This window comes from Scylla paramamosain, chromosome 8, assembly GCF_035594125.1.
Source record: "Scylla paramamosain isolate STU-SP2022 chromosome 8, ASM3559412v1, whole genome shotgun sequence".
Classification (NCBI taxonomy): Eukaryota; Metazoa; Arthropoda; class Malacostraca; order Decapoda; family Portunidae; genus Scylla; species Scylla paramamosain.
The window spans coordinates 2208486-2230886 of record NC_087158.1 but is presented as its reverse complement, the minus strand read 5'-3'; the positions used below and the strand labels follow the sequence as shown (position 1 = coordinate 2230886).

The 22401-nt window shown below is 39.9% G+C and overlaps 3 protein-coding genes across 12 annotated transcripts in view; 2 read left to right on the top strand and 1 right to left on the bottom strand.

Annotated features, from left to right (window-relative positions):
* LOC135102691 (insulin-like growth factor-binding protein complex acid labile subunit) overlaps positions 1–7301 on the top strand; it is a 207580-nt gene extending 200279 nt beyond the window's left edge. For all 4 annotated transcript variants that reach the window (XM_064008097.1, XM_064008095.1, XM_064008096.1 and 1 more), the window contains one exon: positions 1599–7301. In XM_064008097.1, coding sequence (XP_063864167.1) covers positions 1599–2726 — 1128 coding nt within the window. In that variant the 3' untranslated portion in view covers positions 2727–7301. The remainder of the gene's footprint in view (positions 1–1598) is intronic.
* A 499-nt stretch (positions 7302–7800) lies between these two features.
* On the bottom strand, positions 7801–12354 carry LOC135102697 (N-terminal Xaa-Pro-Lys N-methyltransferase 1-like). 3 transcript variants are annotated; one of them, XM_064008138.1, is made up of 3 exons: positions 12169–12307; positions 11474–11641; positions 7801–11121 (listed from the first exon to the last, which is right to left on the bottom strand). In XM_064008138.1, exon 3 carries the CDS (start codon positions 11098–11100, stop codon positions 10318–10320), a length of 783 nt encoding a protein of 260 aa, XP_063864208.1. In that variant the 5' UTR covers positions 11101–11121; positions 11474–11641; positions 12169–12307; the 3' UTR covers positions 7801–10317. The 3 variants fall into 3 exon arrangements, with proteins under 3 accessions (XP_063864208.1, XP_063864206.1, XP_063864207.1); XM_064008136.1 differs by lacking the exon at positions 11474–11641 and having other exon boundaries at positions 12169–12354; XM_064008137.1 differs by lacking the exon at positions 11474–11641 and having other exon boundaries at positions 12161–12301.
* Positions 12355–12603: 249 nt separating this feature from the next.
* LOC135102695 (protein SGT1 homolog) lies at positions 12604–21841 on the top strand. 5 transcript variants are annotated; one of them, XM_064008131.1, is made up of 10 exons: positions 12626–12758; positions 14977–15028; positions 15337–15427; positions 17365–17502; positions 17888–17989; positions 18260–18444; positions 19021–19128; positions 20007–20097; positions 20914–21110; positions 21496–21841. In XM_064008131.1, exons 1-10 carry the CDS (start codon positions 12739–12741, stop codon positions 21601–21603), a joined length of 1092 nt encoding a protein of 363 aa, XP_063864201.1. In that variant the 5' UTR covers positions 12626–12738; the 3' UTR covers positions 21604–21841. The 5 variants fall into 5 exon arrangements, with proteins under 5 accessions (XP_063864205.1, XP_063864201.1, XP_063864202.1 ...); XM_064008132.1 differs by having other exon boundaries at positions 12628–12758; positions 14811–15028; XM_064008133.1 differs by lacking the exon at positions 12626–12758 and adding an exon at positions 12910–12934.
* The last annotated feature ends 560 nt before the right edge of the window (positions 21842–22401 follow it).

Here is a 22401-nt window from a genome sequence, read left to right as displayed (position 1 = left end):
CTTCTTCTTCTTCTTCTTCTTCTTCTTCTTCTTCTTCTTCTTCTTCTTCTTCTTCTTCTTCTTCTTCTTCTTCTTCTTCTTCTTCTTCTTCTTCTTCTTCTTCTTCTTCTTCTTCTTCTTCTTCTTCTTCTTCTTCTTCTTCTTCTTCTTCTTCTTCTTCTTCTTCTTCTTCTTCTTCTTCTTCTTCTTCTTCTTCTTCTTCTTCTTCTTCTTCTTCTTCTTCTTCTTCTTCTTCTTCTTCTTCTTCTTCTTCTTCTTCTTCTTCTTCTTCTTCTTCTTCTTCTTCTTCTTCTTCTTCTTCTTCTTCTTCTTCTTCTTCTTCTTCTTCTTCTTCTTCTTCTTCTTCTTCTTCTTCTTCTTCTTCTTCTTCTTCTTCTTCTTCTTCTTCTTCTTCTTCTTCTTCTTCTTCTTCTTCTTCTTCTTCTTCTTCTTCTTCTTCTTCTTCTTCTTCTTCTTCTTCTTCTTCTTCTTCTTCTTCTTCTTCTTCTTCTTCTTCTTCTTCTTCTTCTTCTTCTTCTTCTTCTTCTTCTTCTTCTTCTTCTTCTTCTTCTTCTTCTTCTTCTTCTTCTTCTTCTTCTTCTTCTTCTTCTTCTTCTTCTTCTTCTTCTTCTTCTTTCACTTTTCCCATATCTATACCATCTGCCTGTCTGTTTATGTACCAGGATAGCAATTCCACACCAGACAATGCACACCTAATTTTTCTTAGAGGATTGAGTCAAATTTGTAATGCCTCATCTTTTTAAGGTTAATTTGTCATGTTTATCTTTAAAGCCCTGAAAACTTCCACACACAACTTTGTCAGTCAGTGCATTTCATTGAGTGCACTGTCAGGGAAGCTGTATTTCCTCACATCTTTCTTTGCACTTTTTGTGTACAATTTGTGTGTGTGCTTACCTGTCAGCCACACTGATGCTACCTGCTGTCACAAGGTTTTTATTTACTAGAGAAAGGTTAGATTCTCTGATCTTCTGAATTCTTATATATATATATATATATATATATATATATATATATATATATATATATATATATATATATATATATATATATATATATATATATATATATATATATATATATATATATATATATATATATATATATATATATATATATATATATATATATATATATATATATATATAAACCTTTGATTTTTATGATGATAAAGTGATCCTTCTAATCAGCTGTACACCACAAATGAGGGTTGAGTAAAGGTTTGGTGTGCAGAGGTCATGTGCTAGACGGTAGGCAGTATTGCATCAGCAGGAGGGAGACAACTTCATACAGGGTTCACAAATAATATTATGTTTTAGAAATTGATGATGATAAACAGACGAGAGAATGTGAATGTGTCCATCATGTTGCCTGGTGCATCTCAGACTCTTGGCTGCTGAATTTTGTGAGTTTAGGTGATTTTTTAAAGAAAGTTAATTTTGAAACAAATTCAGTGCCAAAAAACAAAGGTTTTATTCTTGCTTCATAAACAAAGACCATTATTAATTTCATCACAGAAGGCTGATCTTGGAAGTCTTTTAGGAATGCCAGTGATTAAATTTTTCAATTCCTGGACACTAAATACTTTTGTATTATTTCAGGTGCTCTCCCTGCGGAGGAACATCATTGAATCTCTGGGTGGGAAAGTGTTCATGCATCTGAGGCATCTACAGGATCTAGACCTCTCAGAAAACAGAATAGAGAAACTAGAAGAGAGAGCACTGATGGGACTGTCCAACCTGAGAGTGCTGCACCTGCGGGACAACAAGCTGACGGCTGTGCCAGCATCAAACCTTGCCCTGGTGCCTGACCTGGCGGAGCTCAGCCTGGGCACCAACTTTTTCACAACAATAAAGCAAGATGACTTCAAGTACACAACAGGTCTGAAGAGTCTGGACTTGTCAGGAGCCACTCTGAATGAAGGACTCAGCATAGAGTCCTTCAAGAGTCTCTCCAGCCTGCGAAAGTTGAACATGGAGAGTTGCGGGCTGAGAGCAATTCCCAGCGCTGCTCTGAGCACCCTGACCAGCCTGGAGGAGCTGCACATTGGCAAAAACCCCTTCGCCACGCTGCCATCGGACGTGTTCCGCTACAACCACAACTTGCACTCCCTTTACATCTCGGGGTGCCCTGAGCTCGTCCACATTGAAAAGCATGTTCTGCAAGCCAACCTGAATATCAAGCAGGTGATAATTACCCAGAATCCTCAGCTGACATACATTGCCCAAGACGCACTGCGGCTGCTGCCTGAGCTGAGCGTGCTGGACCTGCGCTACAACAACCTGCAGCAAGTCAGCGAGCATGCGGCAACCTGGTCAGACATCAAGCACTGGTACCTGGAGGGGAACCCCATCGCATGCAACTGTTCTGCCGCCTGGCTGCGTACTCTGCTCATAGACGCCAACTCCAGTGCAAGTCTGAAGTGTGCCTCCCCCAAACGCCTGGCAGGCACGGCACTGCGCTCCACCGAGATCAGCGACCTGGCCTGCGGCATGGACTCCGCAACGCAGGGGCTGGTCATCGGCCTGGTCATCTGCTTCCTGGTGGTGATGATCGCTGCAGTGGTGGTGGTGATGCTGTACCGCCACCACGACTCATGCGTGCACCGGCTCCTCAAGGGACACCACATAGGGGGACACGGGAGTCAGTGCGACCACCCCTACTCCCACAGGTACCACCCGGCCTACACCGTGACGCCCACCAAGCCCGTGCCTGTGACTGAACTCTAGCAGTCAGCCCGATACTGAGCCTAAGACTTGAATCACCGCGGGCGCTGCCCACACCGTGATCACCTTGACAGTCGTGCAGTGAGGGTATTGAAACGTGGATAGTTTGCAGAAACTGTGGATTGGAAAGTGCTTACTGAGATAGAGAGTCTTACTTTTAGCCTGTGTGAAAACGTGGCTATAACGTAGAAATGAACATAAGTGCATTTAGCATGCATTATAATATTTCTTAATGGAAGTTGTGTTAATTGTTCTTCTTTGCAGTGCCTGTCTTCCATATCTTTGGAGACTCATGCCTTTATATCCTTTTGACTTTCCAGTTGCCTCTGTACAGTTATCCAGATTTATACCCAAGCCGGTGGTCAAGTCTCAGTGTTGAGAAGCACACTAAGAAAAAGGCTAAGTTAAATTCTTAGTGAGATACATCATATAAATCCCATTGTGATACTGTTTACATGGAAGAAGGAAACCAGAACAATGTGACTTCCTTAACATTAATCTAGTCTTTGTTATTTCTCTCATGAAAGGTGTACATTGCCTTATCAAAGACTGAACATTTTCTTGTATTCCCTAAGTCCCTGTGATAGACCTATCATACATGCTCTTTCTAAGAATGTTTCAAGTATTGTAGGATTTTTAATGTTTTATGTGAGTATACAGTAAAATTATAGACTGTGATCATATTTCCCACTTGTAGTATGAAGTTTTTCGGGGAGCGGACTACATTTATTACCGAATTAGCAATAATGAGTATCTTAATTTATGTACATTTATAATTAGGATTCTGGAAATATTTCTGAGAAAAATCACTCCTTGCAAGATACCAGACATTGCTGAGCATGTAGTTGATGTAGGTGGTTGGTTGTCAGGCTTACCAAATTCTAGTAAGGACCAGCAGCAGAAGCTGGAAGTACAACTGCTGGAGCATAAGCTCTTTTCATGTTATTTATGTAAACTTAGCAGTTTTCAAATCCCCATTCTTTTCTTCATTCATAAAGAAAGAAGGAAAGCTATAAGCAATACCAAAGGCTTTAAAATAATCACGACATTAAGTAATATCACACTCCTTCAAAATATTTACAGCATCCTCGTCGTAGCACGTGTTTATTATTTACTATTCAGTGCTCTTGCTTTTTCAAATATTTAGCATATTTTTGGAAGTATGATACATGTTCAGGAGCAAGTCTTAGAGGACATACTCAGCAGGAGACTGTGATGCTTCCTTGCTTCTCTGCTCACTAGAGTTGATGTGGAGGCCGAGACAGTGTTAAACTAAGGTCTTGTGAACTTAGAACCTATTTGGTCACATGCAAGGTCAAATATAATTTAGTAAGCCAGTGGCCCTCACATCCCTACTAGTTAAAGAGGTACAAACTTTATATACTATGACTGTATATATTCACACTGCATTTTCACCCTTGTGTTGATTAGAACACTTATATTTTTTTTTGACATTTTTCTAGGCCCATATTTATCATAGCCTATGGACACGCTCAGGAGGCTTGCAAACTCATGAACTACGTAAGTAGACAGTTCTCAGATCTTTTAAATTTCGTAGGAGCTGCTTGTCACGCTTGTGAACTGCTGCCCCTGACCACTTGTAGGGTGTCGTGAACCGAGGTAATGATGTCGTTTGCAGCGCTATCCTTAACAGATTTTATAAGCAGTGAGATCAGTGACCACACATGATAAAGTAGTCCTGCCCCTCTGGTAATGAAAGTTCCCTGCACTGTAAGGTGTCTTGCCGCATGTGAAGATGCAACACCACAACACTGGTGAGTGATGACTTGGGCTCACCACACCCAGCACTCACCATAGTATGCCAATGTGATAATGTCAAACACCCACTAGTTTACCCCTGTAATAGTTACTTGCTTACTTTATCACTTTTCTTTAATGAGATGCCGTACTGTGCTTCAGTGTGGAGTGTTTAGGTGGGCTTCACTCGTGATTCATTTTGGGGCGTAAGTAATGTTCAAGATGAGTGCGCTCACGAAAGACTGCTGTGACATGGGAACGTGTAGGCGCATGAGACTGCAAGCTGTCAGTGGCTTGTAAGAAAATGAGATTCTTTTCTATGCATCAGATATCAATAATTGTTTGTGCTTAAGTAAAGTGATGCTGTTCAAAAATATAGTGATCATATCCATATTATATTTAGCTGATTTTTAGTGATAGCTTGAACATGACTGCAAGACTTTTGTTAGGAACTCTCAGGGTACTTCTTGAGCAGGGAACAGTCCTCAAGGCAGTGAACAGACCTGTATACTACTGAAGGGCTTATGATAAATATGGTCCCTGACCATAATGAAAATAAGTTAGGTAAATACTTATTCATTATACAAAAAGCTCATCTCTTCAAACTATCATAGAAAGTTTAATTGAGAAGCTTTATTTGTGATGTGTGCCGAGCTTGGGCTGCCTGAGAGTGCTGGACGCAGTGGTGTGCACCAAGTCAGTGTCTGTGGGTGCTGCATCTCCTCCTTTACATGAGCCTTAACATTTTTTGTACTCAGACTACATTGTAGGTGGTAGACAGTGGCTTGGCAAGCCTCACAGTGGAGTATCCTTGAGAAGCAACAGTAGAGTGGATGTGTCTTTGACAATTCTTATCTCCAAAAGATACAGGCAGATCTGATTTGTTGAAAACATCAAGTTTTGTTAAATATTCTATACAGAGCTGCTTTGAAGAAAACTCATTAGTATGAACTGTCTTGCTCAAATTATTTGAGATGGCTTTGCAAATTGTATTCTATTATATTATGAAATGCACAGGTATAAATAATATTACAGTGCACATGCATGACATGTACATGCACCACACACACACACACACACACACACACACACACACACACACACACACACACACACACACACACACACACACACACACACACACACACACACACACACACACACTGGCACAGTGTTTTCCTCTGTAATCATATAACAAAGTGTACATAAAGTATATTGACAAACTCTGCACTCCAGGACTCAGTATTGGAGGTTTGTAGTCTAAAGAGATGAGTCATTACTGTACATGCATTAGTAAGTGCTTTCCTGCAGCACACTTCACTCACTACTCACTCACTTCACTAACCAGATAGTCTGAGATAATCATTAACTTGTGTGAGTCAACATGAATATAGATATTGAATAATAATCACACTTTACCTTTGTCAATACTGTATAGTGTTTGACATGCAGTGAGCAAATGTCTGAGCTTTTCCACTACTACTGTCATGATCAACATTGTATGGACATCCAGCAGCACAGAACCACACGTCCCGTGCGTCGCCCGCCACTCCCGGACAATAGACTGCCCTGGCTTACTGAATATTGCACTAGCATCACCAACTTGTCTCACCCTACAAAAGTAAGAATTTCAGAAATATGCTACATTATTATGACACTTGAAATACAGTAATTCTATCAGGCCAAACCAAAGATGTGCTTTTGTGTTCTATGCAACTCTGGTAGATGTAGTCAGATTTGGTCAGCCATCACTTGACGAGTTATGCAAATAGATAAGGCACTGTGTAATCCTTTGGGCTAGCCTGCAGACTTGTCTAGAAATGGTTTCTTTCTTTGTGTTCACTGAACATTATTCTATTGGTATCAAAGGATCATTTATACATTCCTGCTGTAGATGTTAAATATTTTTCACAGCCATGGAGTATTAATTTAAAAACTACAAAATTAATTCAAATTATGGCTTGAATTCTTTGTAGTACATATATGTAAAGTGAGCCAATCTATTGTATCTAGTTCAGTCATTTATACTTCACTTTTAATATTAGTCTTAAAATTAGAAGTTCAATATACTGTACCTTTCTCATATTTCTAAAGGAACTTCCCAAGAAGTATGAAACTATACCTAGACTGCTTCATTTCTCAAATTAATGTAAACAATTCATTGATACAGAAATCACTTGAAATGTGTAATGTTACCAGTCGGCATTCTTTAGGGATGCACCAGCACCAGCATGAGTGTGACCTGTGGTGGGACTTGACTGAGGCTCCAATTTGACAAGCAGTGGCTGCAAGAAAAATCATAGAATATCATAAAATCTACAAACCAAAGGACTCTGAAAAGCCCTGTTTGTTCTGTGGATTCTCTCTCTCTCTCTCTCTCTCTCTCTCTCTCTCTCTCTCTCTCTCTCTCTCTCTCTCTCTCTCTCTCTCTCTCTCTCTCTCTCTCTCTCTCTCTCTCTCTCTCTCTCTTCCCCCCACTCCACAGCAGGATAGGACCACGTGTCACACCTGAACAGTCATTTATATTACACTTCACGTTGTGGTCAGCGTACTTGGACATCATATTCCATCAGTGAATATGAGAGTAGTTTTTCTTTGTGATGCATAATATAGTTTGCAACGAATTAGTCACTTGTATTGCAGACATTTAGTGGCAGACAGTTTGAGGCTAAGGTCTGGTGCATCCCTAAAACTCTTCATCATGCACTTTGCTACACACAAAAGGCTTTATACCATTCATGGTGGAAGATCCTTTACGATGGAATGTATCATATTTATCACGCACCTCTTGTAAGAAATATAAAGTTTTCATACCCTTTATATACTTGTGCAAATTTGTCCAATTACTATGTGAGTTTTTAGTATAAGGCTCCCAATTTTTTAAACATTAGTGGTTGTAAATATACTAATATATATATATATATATATATATATATATATATATATATATATATATATATATATATATATATATATATATATATATATATATATATATATATATATATATATATATATATACACACACACACACATATATATATATATATATATATATATATATATATATATATATATATATATATATATATATATATATATATATATATATATATAAAAACAGTGATTACCTATAATAGTCTGAACCACTGTTAGTAGATTTTCAGGATAATCTCTTTCAATTCCAGAGTTCTTATATCTTCCTGTAGTTCTTGAATAGGTAATGATGCATAAAATCATTTTCAGAGCACGAGTAATGTATGCAACATATCAAAATGTAATGAGATAAATAAGTGGTATATAATTTAACAAAAATATCTTATGTAAATCTTACAAATTTTTATTAAGAATCACGGTTGCACTGCTTTGGCTGCCGATTGTTACTGATCCATCACAATTACAATGTCACCTTGGTTATAATTTTCTAGTGTGAAGGGGCATTTGCCGTGTTGCATAAATTTATTTGCATGGAAACTTCATGATGGTATACAAATAAGGTATTCTTCATCAACATACTTAATTGCTGTATATTTCCACAACATTTGTGAAAGTCCTTGTTTTATGTGATAATAATCACACACACAAAAGTCTTAGAAAATTTCTTTTCCTATAAAATATAGAGAGTAGATACTTGATGGGAGTCGTCACTGAGGCACTCTGGGGTGCGGCTCACGTGCCTCAGTGATTTATTGCCTAAAGTTTGTTAAGATGCCCCTTAATGTGGCATTACAGGTGTGATGCCTCCACCAAGGTTTTTTTTCTGCATCACAAAAAATGTAGAACTTATGAATTCCAGCAATCCCAAATGGGTGATGTGTCTGCCTGCCAGAGGTCAGGTGTGCAGTGTGTGCACCTCAGCCGTCATTTCATTGTACAGGTGGCAGTGTTGACTGAGACAAGATGCTTATGGCTTATTTAAATGGGATTCTACACTAGTACATTTTGCATTGCTTTAGAAAGACAATTTACTTGCTGGGATTGTATGATACAAACCGAAAAGAAAGGATATTGTAGAGAAAAATGAGTAAAGAATAACTTATTCTTAGTGTGTTAAGGAATAGTAAGAAAACTATAGAACTGGACACAGAAAGGACACAAGAAGCATTATGTCTGTTCAAACTCAAGATGTCTTCAGGAACTGGTGTGTCTTGCATCACAAAGCATGATGCAGCACCAGTACCGCCAACACTCACACACTGCACCAGACTGTGAGGCATTACCAGCATCACAAAGGAATCCAGTGGGGGGATTAGGGGATCCCTTCTCTGTGTGCCTGTTCCCATCACCAGACAAGGCACAGAGGGGAAGGGAAGGTATTGCTCTCCCCAGACACCTGACACGGATGCCTTGTCTTCACTACTACCTGGTAGAGACATTCATGTATACATGTTTCATATCGCAAAGATATGTTTGTCTATTATCTCAACTACATATAGAAGTCTAATTTTTTTCATACATCATATTTAAGTTATACAAGGGTGAGTAAATATGGTCTATCAAATCAGGAAAACAGGAAAAAATACAGGTTTGGATTTGATCTAATATGGCAAGAGACTCTTCAAAATACAGTTTACAATAGTTTCTCAATCTGATCTTTTGATGCACGTGATAAAAACCTTATTTCAAGAATTTTACTGCTACACAATTACCAGTAGTACAAAGTTTTTTTTTTTTTTTTTTTTTTTTTTCTTAATTTCTTTTACTGTGGGCACAATTTCATGATTTAAATACTGCTTCCTTCTAAATCTCAAGAAGGAGAATCTAAAGAATCATCTACACATATAACAAAGATATTGAATATCAGCAAATCAAAGAATCCTGTTCTTGCATGTTCATCCTGACTGTAGTACAGGTTCATTACAAAGGTTGTGTGGGCAACAAGAACGTCCCCCCCCCTCAGGAGGCCTGGCATGGGAGGGAGACAGAACTGCTCCCCACACCACCATACATGATGCCCTGCTAATACTTCCATAATGTGTCAAGGTATCAAAAGTTTTCTATCCCTAGAAAAATAAAGGTCATCTATTTTGTACAGTACTACGTACATGTGATGGATGTGCCTCACACTGAGGAGTGACCCAAGAGTGTATCTCATACACAGTGTTACTTTTACTCTGTGTGAAACCATCTCACTGAATTAATCTAGAAAACTTAGTGATAAAAATCCTTAAGTAAATTAACACTACAAGTGCGTGTATGTATGCATGTAAGAAAGTATGTGTGATTGTGTAATGCCCAGCCTGGAAACATGATGGAAACATTAGGAAAGTGATCTGCAGGCATGATAAATCTACCACAAGGGCAGCCTTGCCTGGGACCACACCCATCACGACCATCACAGCAGTGTGAAGTTCTTCACACACATCACCAGCCGGGCCAGGAGTGACTCCAAGGCATGAATGAATTTTGGTCAGCCCTGAGTGTCCTGACATTGAATGTAGAGTACAGCATTATTCCTACAGAAGATCACAGATAATTCAATATAACCGACATCATGTAATGAGTAACACTATCATTTAAAAAGTTGGATAACTACCGTACATAATACACAATCAAGAAACACACTGAGCAGGTACTAAAAATAGTGATGGCCCTTAGGATAAAAACCCCATAACAAACAGTGAATACACATCCTATTGATGTGCATATTCTGGCATAATGATTACTAGGTACTAATACTTTGTAAGTACTTACAGAAGTTTAACTGGTTAATATCTGAGAAAAGGATTTTAATTTTTAAATCAGTTCATATTTGGATTTTTCTTGAGCAATTTTCAGTTCAGATACACAATACTGCCTCCCCTTCTTTCCCAATCACCAGTACAAAATCTCCATTTTATTTTGGCCTCAAACACAACATCTTCACTTCATAAAGGCCTTTTGGAAGATTGTTTTGTTTTGTATTCTTAATGACCCTTAGTTCTGCCTTATCTATTATCTCCAAGAGCAGACTCTCGGGTCTGGTGACAGACGAGTCTTGTTCATCCAGTTCTACGATGCCTGAGGACGTGACATTCTCCTTCACAACAATGACACCATTAGGCTTGAGTCCTCGTGCCATCCTTCGGAAGTAATTTTCAAGGTCTTCATCTGTCAGGTGCCCCAGCACCCACTGACTCCACACAACATCGTACGTGCTGGGGTCTGGGGCAAAGTGCTGCAGGCCTTGGCACATATACTCACCAACCTTATGGGAATTTTTCAATGATTCTTTAGCTCTGTCCAAAAAACTCTGACACAGTTCAACCAGGTCAACTTTGCCAAAGTGTTTCTGCAGCAGGTGCTTGGTTATCCTGCCAATGCCTGCACCACAGTCCACTGCACGGCCATGGCCTGGAGCGTTTTTCATTTTAAAGATGCTCTGGAGGAAAGTTTCTGAGCCACAGATGTCAGGAGCATTGATGTGGGCAAAGCCTCCTAGCATGCCATTTACCGTGGCAGGCACGTTATTCCAGTATGCTGCGGCATCAGTGTAGAAAGCTGGATTCTCTTGGACTGACTTCACTTTCTTTGCATACTCTTCCTCCTCCTCCTCCTCCTCCTCCTCCTCTTCTGAGTTGTCGTCCGCAGTGTCTGTCTCTAGGTCGGCAGCAGCACAGGCAGGGTCCTCTGTACTCATATTTGTGGTGTGCTGGTTCCTCTGGCAATACAATTGAACATTAATATGAAGATGAACTACACCTTAAACAAATATTCTTCAACAAAATAATTCCAAAATACTAATTTACAACAATAAGGCACAATTCATGGCACCTCCCCTGAACCCCATAACACATCACTGCACTAATACCACAATGCTACCCAACCACACCTACTAGTCAACAATCCAACAGCCAAACATTAATAGGAATTTTAAAATGAACGGGAAGACTTTGCAACCCTAAGCCTTCATCTCTAAGCCTGCCAATCCCCTGCAACTATCAAAATACTGGGAATGACAAAGAGCACACAATAAAAACACATGCATTAAGTATCTGAAGGATGTGACTCACCAAAGCAATTATAAAAACCTGGAAAATTGAATACACATGACAGGACTCTTTGACAGGTGTTTAGCCTGGACTCCTCCATACTAGGGACGCACCAAGCTGTCAGCAGTGTGGAGAGGCAGCAGGCTGGGTGGTCATTGAAGGCCTTAGAGGCAAGTCAACTAGGTAAGGCTTTAAAGGGAAACAAAAAGTAATAGTGATGATGGGTAGGCATGGAAAGTACGGTAACAAAATGGCGGAAGAGAAGGATGGAGATGGAGGAAGAAAAACAATAGAGAATGATGGAAAGATGGAGGAGGAAAGAAAACAAAATCTTGCTGAATAGTGATTTATGATGACACTGATTTATGGTGAAAGGAAAAGAACAGAGAGATGAAGGAGGAAGGAAAACAGGAACTAGAGAAGGATGGAGAGATGATGAAAGAAAGAAAACAAAAACAAGAACTGACAATTGGTACACACGAAAATAACAGCGATTTAAAATAACATCGATTTGACATAGAGTAACAGGAGAGAGAACATTCACCTATTCATCCACTTCTACTACCTCCCTTCAATATCTACCACACGATAAATAAATAAATATTACACGTATCATAATTAAATTATACCTACAAAATACACGATTCTTAATTCCCGAAGCTTTTCCTGTCATTTTTCTTGTTCTTTTTTATTAATTCCTACACCTACCGGCTCACCTCGTGGTAGCTGGATGGTGTGATGTCCCCTCGCCCGGCTGACTGAAGTATTGGTCCTGATATAGCAATGCCTGATATAGTACAAGCAATGCAGGCCACACCACGTGCTCCTCGATTCCTCTCAGCTGCCAATATAAACAAACACAGCTGATGGCAACATATCAGCCGCATCTGATAAAAAAAAAAAAATAAATAAAGAGAGAGTCAATTAATTCATCAAACTGAAAGCCCAAAACAATACTGTAAGATTAAATAAAAAGAATGCGCTGACATAATTTTCATTTATTTACCTACATAAGCTGCAATTAACATTTATTTCGCATTTCAAAAATATGACAAGTCTTTACCAAACTCCCTTATTTAAACCAACAAAACTTAACCTGTTACTACCAAATTCATTAATCCTATTTTTAATAACATTTCCACCCTCCTGAACTACGTAAATAGAGAAAATTACACAAATAGCAGTAGTAAACAGGGCGCCTCTCCTCTCCAGCAGATGGTATCCAGAAGGTTCTTGGCAAGCATAAGGGTAGGAGTGAGCTGCGAATATTCAACCGTCCCTACAAGATGTCCCTCACCTCCCTGCAGTGAGTATCAACGTGTAAACAGAGGCAAATACATACCACCGCCATGTATTTATTGTATTACTCTATCAAAGCGCACGACCGTATCACCCCACCCCTCCTCCCCGTTCCCTTAGATAGTGATGGTGGTTGTCAGTGTCAGGCCAAGCCGGTGGTGACCCTAACTTTGCCCCGGTCTGGTGAGTGCAAGGGTTGGTGGCGCAGGGCAGTGCAGGGACAGGTGTGTGGAAAAGGTTATGTGTCTGTTTTTCGTTCGTTTGTTTATTTTTCATTGTATTTGTTTGTCTGTTCTTTTTTCCTTAACTGCTGGTTTATCAGTTTGTTCTTTCTATCTGTTTGTCTGGCTTTCTCTTTCTGTCTGTTTGTTTGTCTTTTTCTCTTTTTATATGCGTTTTTTTTTTCTGTTTTGTCTGTGTCTGCCTCATTCTCTTTCGTCCTTTCATCCTGCCTGTGTCTGTCCTTTTCTTCCTTTTCTTTGTCTATCCATCTTTCTCATTCATCCTCCCTCCCTTCCTTCCTTCGTTTCACTTCTCTCTCCTCCTTAATTAACATATATAGGAAAGTCACATAGTATCCATGCCTTCCCCTGCCCTACCATCCCTAGACCAGCAAAGGAGTGTGTGCGTGTGTGGGGTGCAGGGGGGGAAAGCACAACAAGCAAGCTAGCATAGGGAGCGGTGTGCAATAAGACACACCTGGCAGTTAGTGTTATGAAGTGTTGCATAGTGTGTTGTCTTGATAGGAGGCACAGCAGAGGTAGGTACTTAAATACAACAAGGGTCTCATTCAGTATTCCCATTTTCTGTGTCTGTCAAGTTTGGGGTTTCTGGTAGGAGTGTGGAAAGCAGGGGTGGTAATAAATTGACATCGGTGTTTCTTTATGATGGTTATGTTAAGTTAGGTTTAGATTAATGGAGCTCTTTAATTTCACAGGAGGCCTTTTCATTGTGTAGACCATGATTTTGGTTTTGCTCTGTCACAAAATTAATAAGTTAGGTCATCTCCATAAGCCTAAAAGCAGATACTACCTATCCTTCCCGCACTGGCTGGACTTCATTCCCCCTCAACACCAAAGTGAGGCTAACTACTGTGCACAAGTCCCTTGGCTGTGTAGCTGTGAGAGTCTGATCAATTGAACGGACACTTTGGGATGTAATCTGTCAGTGGTACAGGTGTTCTGACAGGCAAGGCTGGGATTAGAGATGCTCCAGACAGTGAGATAGGATTCATGTTAACCTGTATTGACCAAAACTGCCGTGTAACCAAGAATGTCAGCCTGCCTTGCGTCATTGCTCACCTTCCAAGTGCACACAGGAATAAGACAGGTCCCCTTCTGTGACTGTCAGGTGTTGCTCATTATCTTGAGTGTTACACTTTTGCCTGTAAATCAGTACATTATTCTTATTACTTTACTTTTACTGATAGTTGTCGCAGCCTACACCTGTCACCACCTTGTTTCACACCCACATTGCATTCTTCAAGTGCCTCTGCCTTTAGTCACCTGGCAGCTTCCATGGCAGTGCAGGATGGCCCCTCCTGTGTCTGCTGTGGCCTGGTGTTGTCTACTGCCACCTTAGAAGCACCAGTTGTTAGTGCATTTATCATCTTCACCAAGGAGTTATAATAATTTACTGCTTTAAAAATTCAGAATTAATTTGTTCTTGTTAGTGTTTGCCAGTGTCACTTAGTGTGCATGAAAGGTATAATAGTGAATGCTGTCACTTTAGGCTAAAATATTTTATTGCTTCCTAAGCTGTACAATATGGGTACTTCAGTTACATCTTTTCTTCTTTGATTTTTCAAGTACTTAAGTACCTAATTGTCTTAAGACTTCATATCATCTGTGCTTGTAGTCCACATCCTTTACCTGTGGTGCAAGTCTCTTAATTTTCATTGCACTTCCTAGGAGACAAACTCAGTCGCAGAACATGAGCCACTTGACACTTCTGCTTCCTGGGGACCGAGAGGGACAGGACAAGTTGAGCTCCTCACAACACTTACCTGCTCAGTTAACATTGGACGCTTTACGTGAAGTGCTGTATTTTTACCCCTTAGGAGACCAGGATAGCCAGCCATACCTTAAGGAACATATTACACTTAGGCAATGTGGTGTGATGTGAGAGGGTGATTTTGATGTGTGTAGTGAGAGTGGAGGTGTTGAGTGTTGACTGAGGCTGCCCAACACAGTGATGCCTCTTTCTCCCTGACCTTGACTTCCCAGGGGCCAGATGGGCATGTTGACCACTGAGGACCAGTACGTTGAGGCCATAGAGGTACAGTAACACTTCTTGAGTTCACGTTGCACAGATACACACCGAACTAACGAACTCAAGGACCGCAGTAGTGTGTTCACCTGTCAGATCCTCCAGTGTAGGATGTTTGAGTTTGATAAGAACAACTTGGCCAACACCTGTTCCTTGTTGAGTTGCTGTTAGCTCCGCTGTGTTTGTGTGCTGCTTATTTTGTTGTGTTCACAGATTAGTTCCTTGTGTTAAGTAAGGAGCTGAGCTTGAGGTAGAGACTCACTACTATCTTCACCACTGTTGCCTTCATAGAGATAATGTAGTTTCTCTTTCCTCAGCGAATTACATCTGAAATAAAGGAGAAACCAGACAACCCAGAGTTGTTTCTGCTAAGAAGTCAAAATTTGCTGAAGCTAGAGAAATTCAAAGGTAATTGTCTTTGTCAGCCATTTGTTAGCCATTGGATCATGAGAGAGTTGCCTCCTGTTATGGCATTATTTGCATGAATGAAACACTTCATAAGTTTGTAAAAAGTGCACCTTTGTCAATCTGTTATGTCTGTGATGAGTGGTGTGCTTCAGGTTGGCCATTGTGATGCTTGCTCTTTGTGAGAGTGCCAATGGCCTCAGCAAACTAAAGAACAAAAAGAAAGGCACAGTGAGGTGCCGATCTCTAAAGAAAGGTAATGTGTGTGCTGAGTAGGCATCATAACACAGGCATTGGCTAGTGACACTCAGGCTTATTCTTCTTAAACATTGTAAAATACAACATAATGTTCATCTTAGTGTTGCATACATTAACTACAGCAGTGCATTTATTTTGTAGTGTTCAAATTCATGTGAAATTCCTGCCATAAGATTTTCTTCACAGCACTTTTTCTGTGCCAGGATATCCTTATACTATTTCCTTTATTCCTTTTCTCTTCTACTTCCTCTTCCTCATCAAATGCCACTCCTGCCCGATGGAGCATGAGCATTGCACTGGTCTGGCTGGTACTTCCTCTCATCCTAGCCACACTGCTGCTGTACTGTACATTTCCCTGCCTTGGCCTTACATGTACTCGCTGCCAGCCACCACCACAGGAGTGTTTTGAAGCACCACTTGTTTGTCTGTCATGTGCTCTCTCCTTCACAACTCTATTTATAAAGTCACCAGAACTATAATATTTTGAAGCACCATGAATAATTTTTCCTATAAGAAAACTTATTGTGGTCCCCCTTCACAGCTCCATGTATACAGAGTTATGAACACTATCATTTGAAGTGCCATTAATTGTTTACATTATCAAACATATATAAAAAATTTGCCATGTGGTCTCCTGTTCACTTCATGTATACAAAGTAACTAACACTATATTATTTTGAAATTCCATTAATTATTTAGTTCATCAAGCATACCAGCATTAGAAAAGGTGCACTGTGGCTTCCCCTTCACCACCTCATGTACTTACAGCATCAGTAAAACTGCATTATTTTAGAGCCCCGTGAATTATTTAGGTCACCGAGCATACCAGTGTTAGAGAAAGAGTGAAAGGAAAAGTTTAGGACAAAACCCTCACTCTGTTTTCAACCAGCTTTAATTGGGCTCATTAATTGAATGTGGCCAAGTTATCCATCTGTGTTTGTTGATGAGTATTGCTGCTAAAACTGACCTCATGTAAGATTGGATGCATTCATATCTGTAAAAATCAGCAAGTTTTTAATGTATTTTCATAGTGCTACATTCTCTCTCTCTCTCTCTCTCTCTCTCTCTCTCTCTCTCTCTCTCTCTCTCTCTCTCTCTCTCTCTCTCTCTCTCTCTCTCTCTCTCTCTCTCTCTCTCTCTCTCTCTCTCTCTCTCTCTCTCTCTCTCTCTCTCTCTCTCTCTCTCTCTCTCTCTCTCTCTCTCTCTCCACCCTTTGAGTGCCTTTTTTAGTGTCTTGGTTTAGTTTCCTTGATTAATGTATGATAGTAAGTAATGAACAGAGGAACACAGCTTGATAGGCATCTTTGGAAAAATGTACACAAAAAAACAGTAAAACCACAAAGTAAGGAATGCAGGTGTTTGGAGAGAAGTGAAAAGTACATAGTAACAGACCTCACCTGTCAGTACTCATCTTCTTTGTATTTGAGGTCAAGCTCTTTATGTTGTTGTTATTTCGTTTTGTGATAAGTCATTGTTGCAGTCATGAGTCAGTTCACATTCTCTGTCAGGCTCATAATGCTGTTGTTATGAGTCACTATATTCTCTGTTAGACTCATAATGTAGTTGTCGTGAGTCGCTGTATTCTCTGTTGGGCACATTAAGTAGTTGTGTTGTTTTGTCTTAGTGATGCATGGTAGAGAAGTGTGTGTATGCTGACGTGTTGTGTTGTTCTGCATATCAAGAGGCGAGCAGTGACGCCAACCGGGCCGTGGAGCTTGGTGCCGGCGCAGAGGCTCATCTGGTGCAGGGCAAGGCTTTGTTCAACCTGGGGCGCTTCGTGGAGGCTCTCGACGCATTCACCAAGGGGAAGGCCAAGGGGGGTAAGTCAGGGAAGGGAGAAACAATAACTTGGCAACAATTATTAAGTATTTCTCTGCTAATGGTAAAAGGAAATGTTGATTTTATAGAGGAGTAAGGTAATATGGTTTCCATTTGCCATGTTTATCTTGATCATATTGTGTTTTAGTCAGCTTTTATTATTATTATTACCATTAGTGTGCCCTCAGTCTGCACCATTTCATTGCAGTATCTTAATCAGTTCTAGTGCTCTTATTCCATAGCAAGTACAGATAGGTCATCCTTTATATTTTCTATTAAATTATTACAAGAGTGAGTTTCCACTAAAGCACCAACACTAAAACATAAATCATAATTATAAATGTACAAGCCAGGTATGTTTTCATTGACATATTTGTTTGATCTCAGGTGCAAACTTGGGCAAGCTTGATCAGTTCGGCCAGTGGACATCTTGGTGTGAAGACCGAATCAAGAAGTTGGGACTGAGTGAAGCCAAGGATCCCACCAACAGTAAGTTTGCTTCTAAAATTCTCCATGTATCACTGTGTCACTCTTCACCTTCCTCACAGTCACCAAAACACCTCAGCTCTTTGTCTGTGATCCAGGTCTGCTCAGTGATGCAGGACACATTTTTCTCAACATTGCCTTACTGATTCATTTATTCCATTGTTCTTTTAAAACTTCTTGACTGTACTCTCCTTTCACTGATTTAAATACCCTGTAAATATGCTTCAGTAATCAATAATAAGCATACACTCACTTGTCAATTCATGTTTGCAGAGACCAGCATGGAGGAAAAGAAAGAAGAGGCTTCTGCTGCCACCGCAGCCGTCAGTGCCTCCAACCAAATGCCAGTGCCAAAAATCAAGCACGACTGGTACCAGACTGAAGCGTTTGTCATTGTCACAGTACTTGTTAAGAATCTGAAGCAAGAGGATGTCAAAGTAGACTTTACCGAGAAAACTGTGAGTGTCTTACTGACTTTATTGGCAGATCATGTTTGAAATGTTGTCATTGTTGATAGAAGTATAGTGACTCTCTCTTTACACCATATATAGGGACTTGCAGGCATTGTGGAGGCAGAATTTGTGTAAAAGAAATCCATGAAAGCTAATAGGAAAAGTGCCTCGGGATTTGATTTGTTAAATTGCACCATCTTGTCCTTAAGTCTGTTTACATGGAAAGTGAATAACACTAATCCCTACAGTGTATCTTGTTTATTAATCCTATCTCTAAATATAAAAGGTAAAACAACAGAAATGCACAAACAAAAATAGAAAACTTCAATTCAATTTAATATGTTTTGCCATGGTAAACTGAACTTAGATAAAAAAAAAGAAAAAGAAAAAAAATTGCGTAAAGCAAGAGTCACCTGTATATCCATTTTAAAGAAGAGATGTAGTCTGATGCAATCATTTCCCTATACCAGGTGGCACAACGTGACTGTAAGAAATACCTCCATTTTAAAGAAGAGATGTACATATTTTCATGCTACTTATTCCAGTAGTAGATAACATGATAGTAATAACCCTTTCCCCCAGGTGAGTGTGTCTGCCCCACTACCATCAGGCTCCGAGTACAGCCTGGAGCTGGACCTGTGCCACCCCATCAACCCCGCACAGTCCTCATTCAGAGTGGTGCCGTCAAAGGTGAGTGTGCTGGGCCGCCTCCAGGAATGTCACAGGTGCTGCTCTGCTGGTACAGGTTAACCCTTTCATTGTGACACCAAACAATTAGCAGCAGCAAAAGCAATGTGTAAAGTCTTTATAAGCATCTATGAGAAAGTTAGGGATTAAATATGCCTACATTTTGCAATTTCTTCCCAGTTCAAAGATTGGATGTGGCTGTAGAACAAGTAAAGATGTCTCAGAGTGACTGGTGATTAGGGAAAGGTGTACCAAGTGGCTGTCAAAGGGTTAAGGTGCTGGAGAAAGATCTTTTTATTTTTTAGTTAACTGAGAGTTACTACCATTGCATTATCCTCGCTCAGACTTAGTGCTCACTCTCTATAGGTGGATACATAGAGGTCATTACTTTTCTTTCATGGGAATTCTTACAAGACACTCTTTCCACTGCAGCATCAACACTAAAACTCCCCACTAAACTATTATTGATCTAGGCACAAAGTATTTCAGATTTCTTGATCTTTGAACATTGTAGGAAGTGAACAGTGGACCAGAAAATGCTGATAAAAGAAGTTTCCATCACTCAAAAAACATGTATGGTAGATTTTACCTTTGTGGATCATCCTCCTCCTGATTTTGCTGTGTTATAGTGGAAAATAGAATTACACAAATCATTTTATCACAATGGACCATTTCAAAGCAGGTCCCATTCATGACTTTTGTCCATTATAAGCCGTGTCCGTTATATCAAAGTTCAGTACAGGAAAGAATTAGTGCATTGTAAGTGGCTGGTATTTCAAAGTCCAGGACAGGAAAGAATTAATACATTATAAGCCATGTCTGATATATCAAAGTCCACATTAAGGCTATCACTGTCAATGTCTTTCACTTTCCCCTCACAGATAGAGATCAAAATGAAGAAGGTGGATGGCATCAGGTGGAGCGCACTGGAGGGGGACGGGGCGCCACCCTCTGTCAAAGCCTCCATCCCTGGTAAGCCTTATGTAGACCCATATTGAGAAACACTGCTCTCTCACTACAACTATTTTCAAAGGCCACAGAGATGATCAGCTGGGTTCTCAAGAGTGTTTCTCCTGTTAATAATGTAGAAATGTTAATCTGTCAATAGAATTATGAAAACACCCTTAAAAACCCTGTGCCATTTCAACGAGAGGCCTTTGAATGTAGTGGAGGTGTGGTGCTGAAGTGTCTCAGTATGTGGGTTTCACTGATATGCCCTGAAGTCCAGCCTTTATAGCATTAGTGAAGTGAATGATGGTGTAGCAGTAGGTGTGATTGCTGTATTTGGCTGTGTGCATGACCACTAATGAATTATTGATTTGTTTCATTCATCATCGCTGGTACTCTATTGTTTTGTTCTTTCATTCATGGATTACTATTACCATTAATGAGACAGTTAATGCCAAAAGAATTAAAAGTGTATGAATATAATTGTCAGTAATCAAGACAATACCGTGGGTGAGGAGTGTTGGTAGTATTCTGTAAATTATGTTGTTTCACCCTGCTTCTGTACTTCTGCCTTTGTATGAATTGAACTCTTTCAAATTTGAAAAAGTAGGTTTCAAGGTTTTTATCCTCCAATTTTGGATGATCCATTTTATTTTTTCTGTAGGAATTGTCACCTCACTGGGTCTTTTTTACTGTATGCCTGTGCTCCCATTACTCAAGAAAAATAAATAAATAAATAATGCCAAAAGAGCAGGCATGAATATTGATAGTGTAGTAATGGGTAAGCAGTGTGTAGGTAGTGCTGTTAGAGGAGTGACACTTGCTTCTGTGCCTTCATAGGAGCATCAGAAGCAGCAAAAGTCCCATCATACCCAACATCTGCCCCCAAGAAGCACGACTGGGATAAGCTGGAGGCGGAGGTCAAGAAAGAGGAGGAGGAGGAGAAATTGGAAGGCGATGCAGCGTTAAACAAACTCTTCCAGAAGATCTACGGCCAGGGCTCAGAGGAGACTCGTAGGGCCATGAACAAGTCATTTGTGAGTGTTGCTCCTCAAACCTGTGACAGGTTCTTTCTTTAGGGACTGGCACCTCAGTGGGTCTTTTTTTCCTTTTTTGTTCTCCCCCACTTACATAAAATGAAAAAAATAATAACCTTAGTCTTTGCTAAATCAAGATCTGGAAGATTTCTCCCTTGCTTTGTTTCCTTAGATCAGCTCCCATCCTACATAAAATGAGAAAAAAAAACTTAGTGTTTGCTAAATCAGCTGGCAGGAAGCTCTCTTTACCCTTCCCAATGTGACTGTCCATGATGAAGATAAATTGTCTAATGAAAAGTAATTTATTTTTTCAGCCATATAGCTAAACAAATGGCAAGTGACTTCACTAAGCTACTAACATGCACATTTCTCCTCACTCTTCCAGATGGAGTCAGGTGGCACAGTTCTAAGCACCAACTGGAAGGAGGTGGGGGGCCAGAAGGTGGAGGTGAAGCCACCAGATGGCATGGAGTTTAAGAAGTGGAACCAGTAAGGACACCCCCGCTGAACTGTTTTGTTGCTTCTCCCAGTGATAAATGCACATACAACTGTCTCATGATTAGATTTAGGACATCAAAGGCTCTTTTTTTATTCATAAATACTTAATGGTGAAGTACATTTTCTAACACATTTCATGCCAGCGCCATACCTAAGTGTACACTCAAGCTCATGACATGCCTAGAATATCCTCATTTGCTACATCCACAAGATAATAAATATGATTCATAGAATTATGTTGATTTATTATTCCAGTTGACAGAGAATATAATTGCTTTTTAGCCATCCGCTCTTCTCACATCAAAGTCCTTTATTAAATATCTCCATTGTGCTACATGTCCTCTCAGTCTTGTGTATTAGGGTGACTATGACAAAAATCTCCAATCGTTTCTGCTCATATACAGAGAGCATCTGATATACGAGATGAGTAAATTAAGGCGCGGTCACACGAGACGGTTTCTCGAGAATTTTTCGCCTATATTTATTCCCGGCAATTTTCTGCCGGCAACTTTTCACCGAATTTGGTCGACTGTTGCATTCTGGGAAATATTGGCTAAAAATAAGCAGAGTTTTAAAGCTGAGTGAATTAACTAATCTGATATTTATTGAAAAAAAAATGGGGAAAATATAGAACACCTTAATTTGTGCTGGCAAGCCATCCACAGTATCCACGCGTTTAGTAAACCTAATATCAACCTCAAATCACGAAATGATAAGCAAGCTTCATTGAATTACTATGGCAGACTCAACAGAGGAACACACAGGTAGCGATCTACTGGAACGATGAGCTGAC

What these genes read in the sequence shown, in the direction of transcription:
- LOC135102697 (XM_064008136.1), bottom strand. Translation starts at nt 12,339, where the DNA reads ATGCGGCTGATATGTTGCCATCAGCTGTGTTTGTTTATATTGGCAGCT. An exon ending in CACCATCCAGCTACCACGAG is followed by an intron (nt 11,122 to 12,168) that starts GTGAGCCGGTAG and finishes TTGTATTGCCAG; the next exon opens with AGGAACCAGCACACCACAAA.
- LOC135102695 (XM_064008131.1), top strand. Translation starts at nt 12,739, where the DNA reads ATGTCCCTCACCTCCCTGCA. An exon ending in GAAGCTAGAGAAATTCAAAG is followed by an intron (nt 15,428 to 17,364) that starts GTAATTGTCTTT and finishes CTGCATATCAAG; the next exon opens with AGGCGAGCAGTGACGCCAAC. An exon ending in TGTCAAAGCCTCCATCCCTG is followed by an intron (nt 20,098 to 20,913) that starts GTAAGCCTTATG and finishes GTGCCTTCATAG; the next exon opens with GAGCATCAGAAGCAGCAAAA.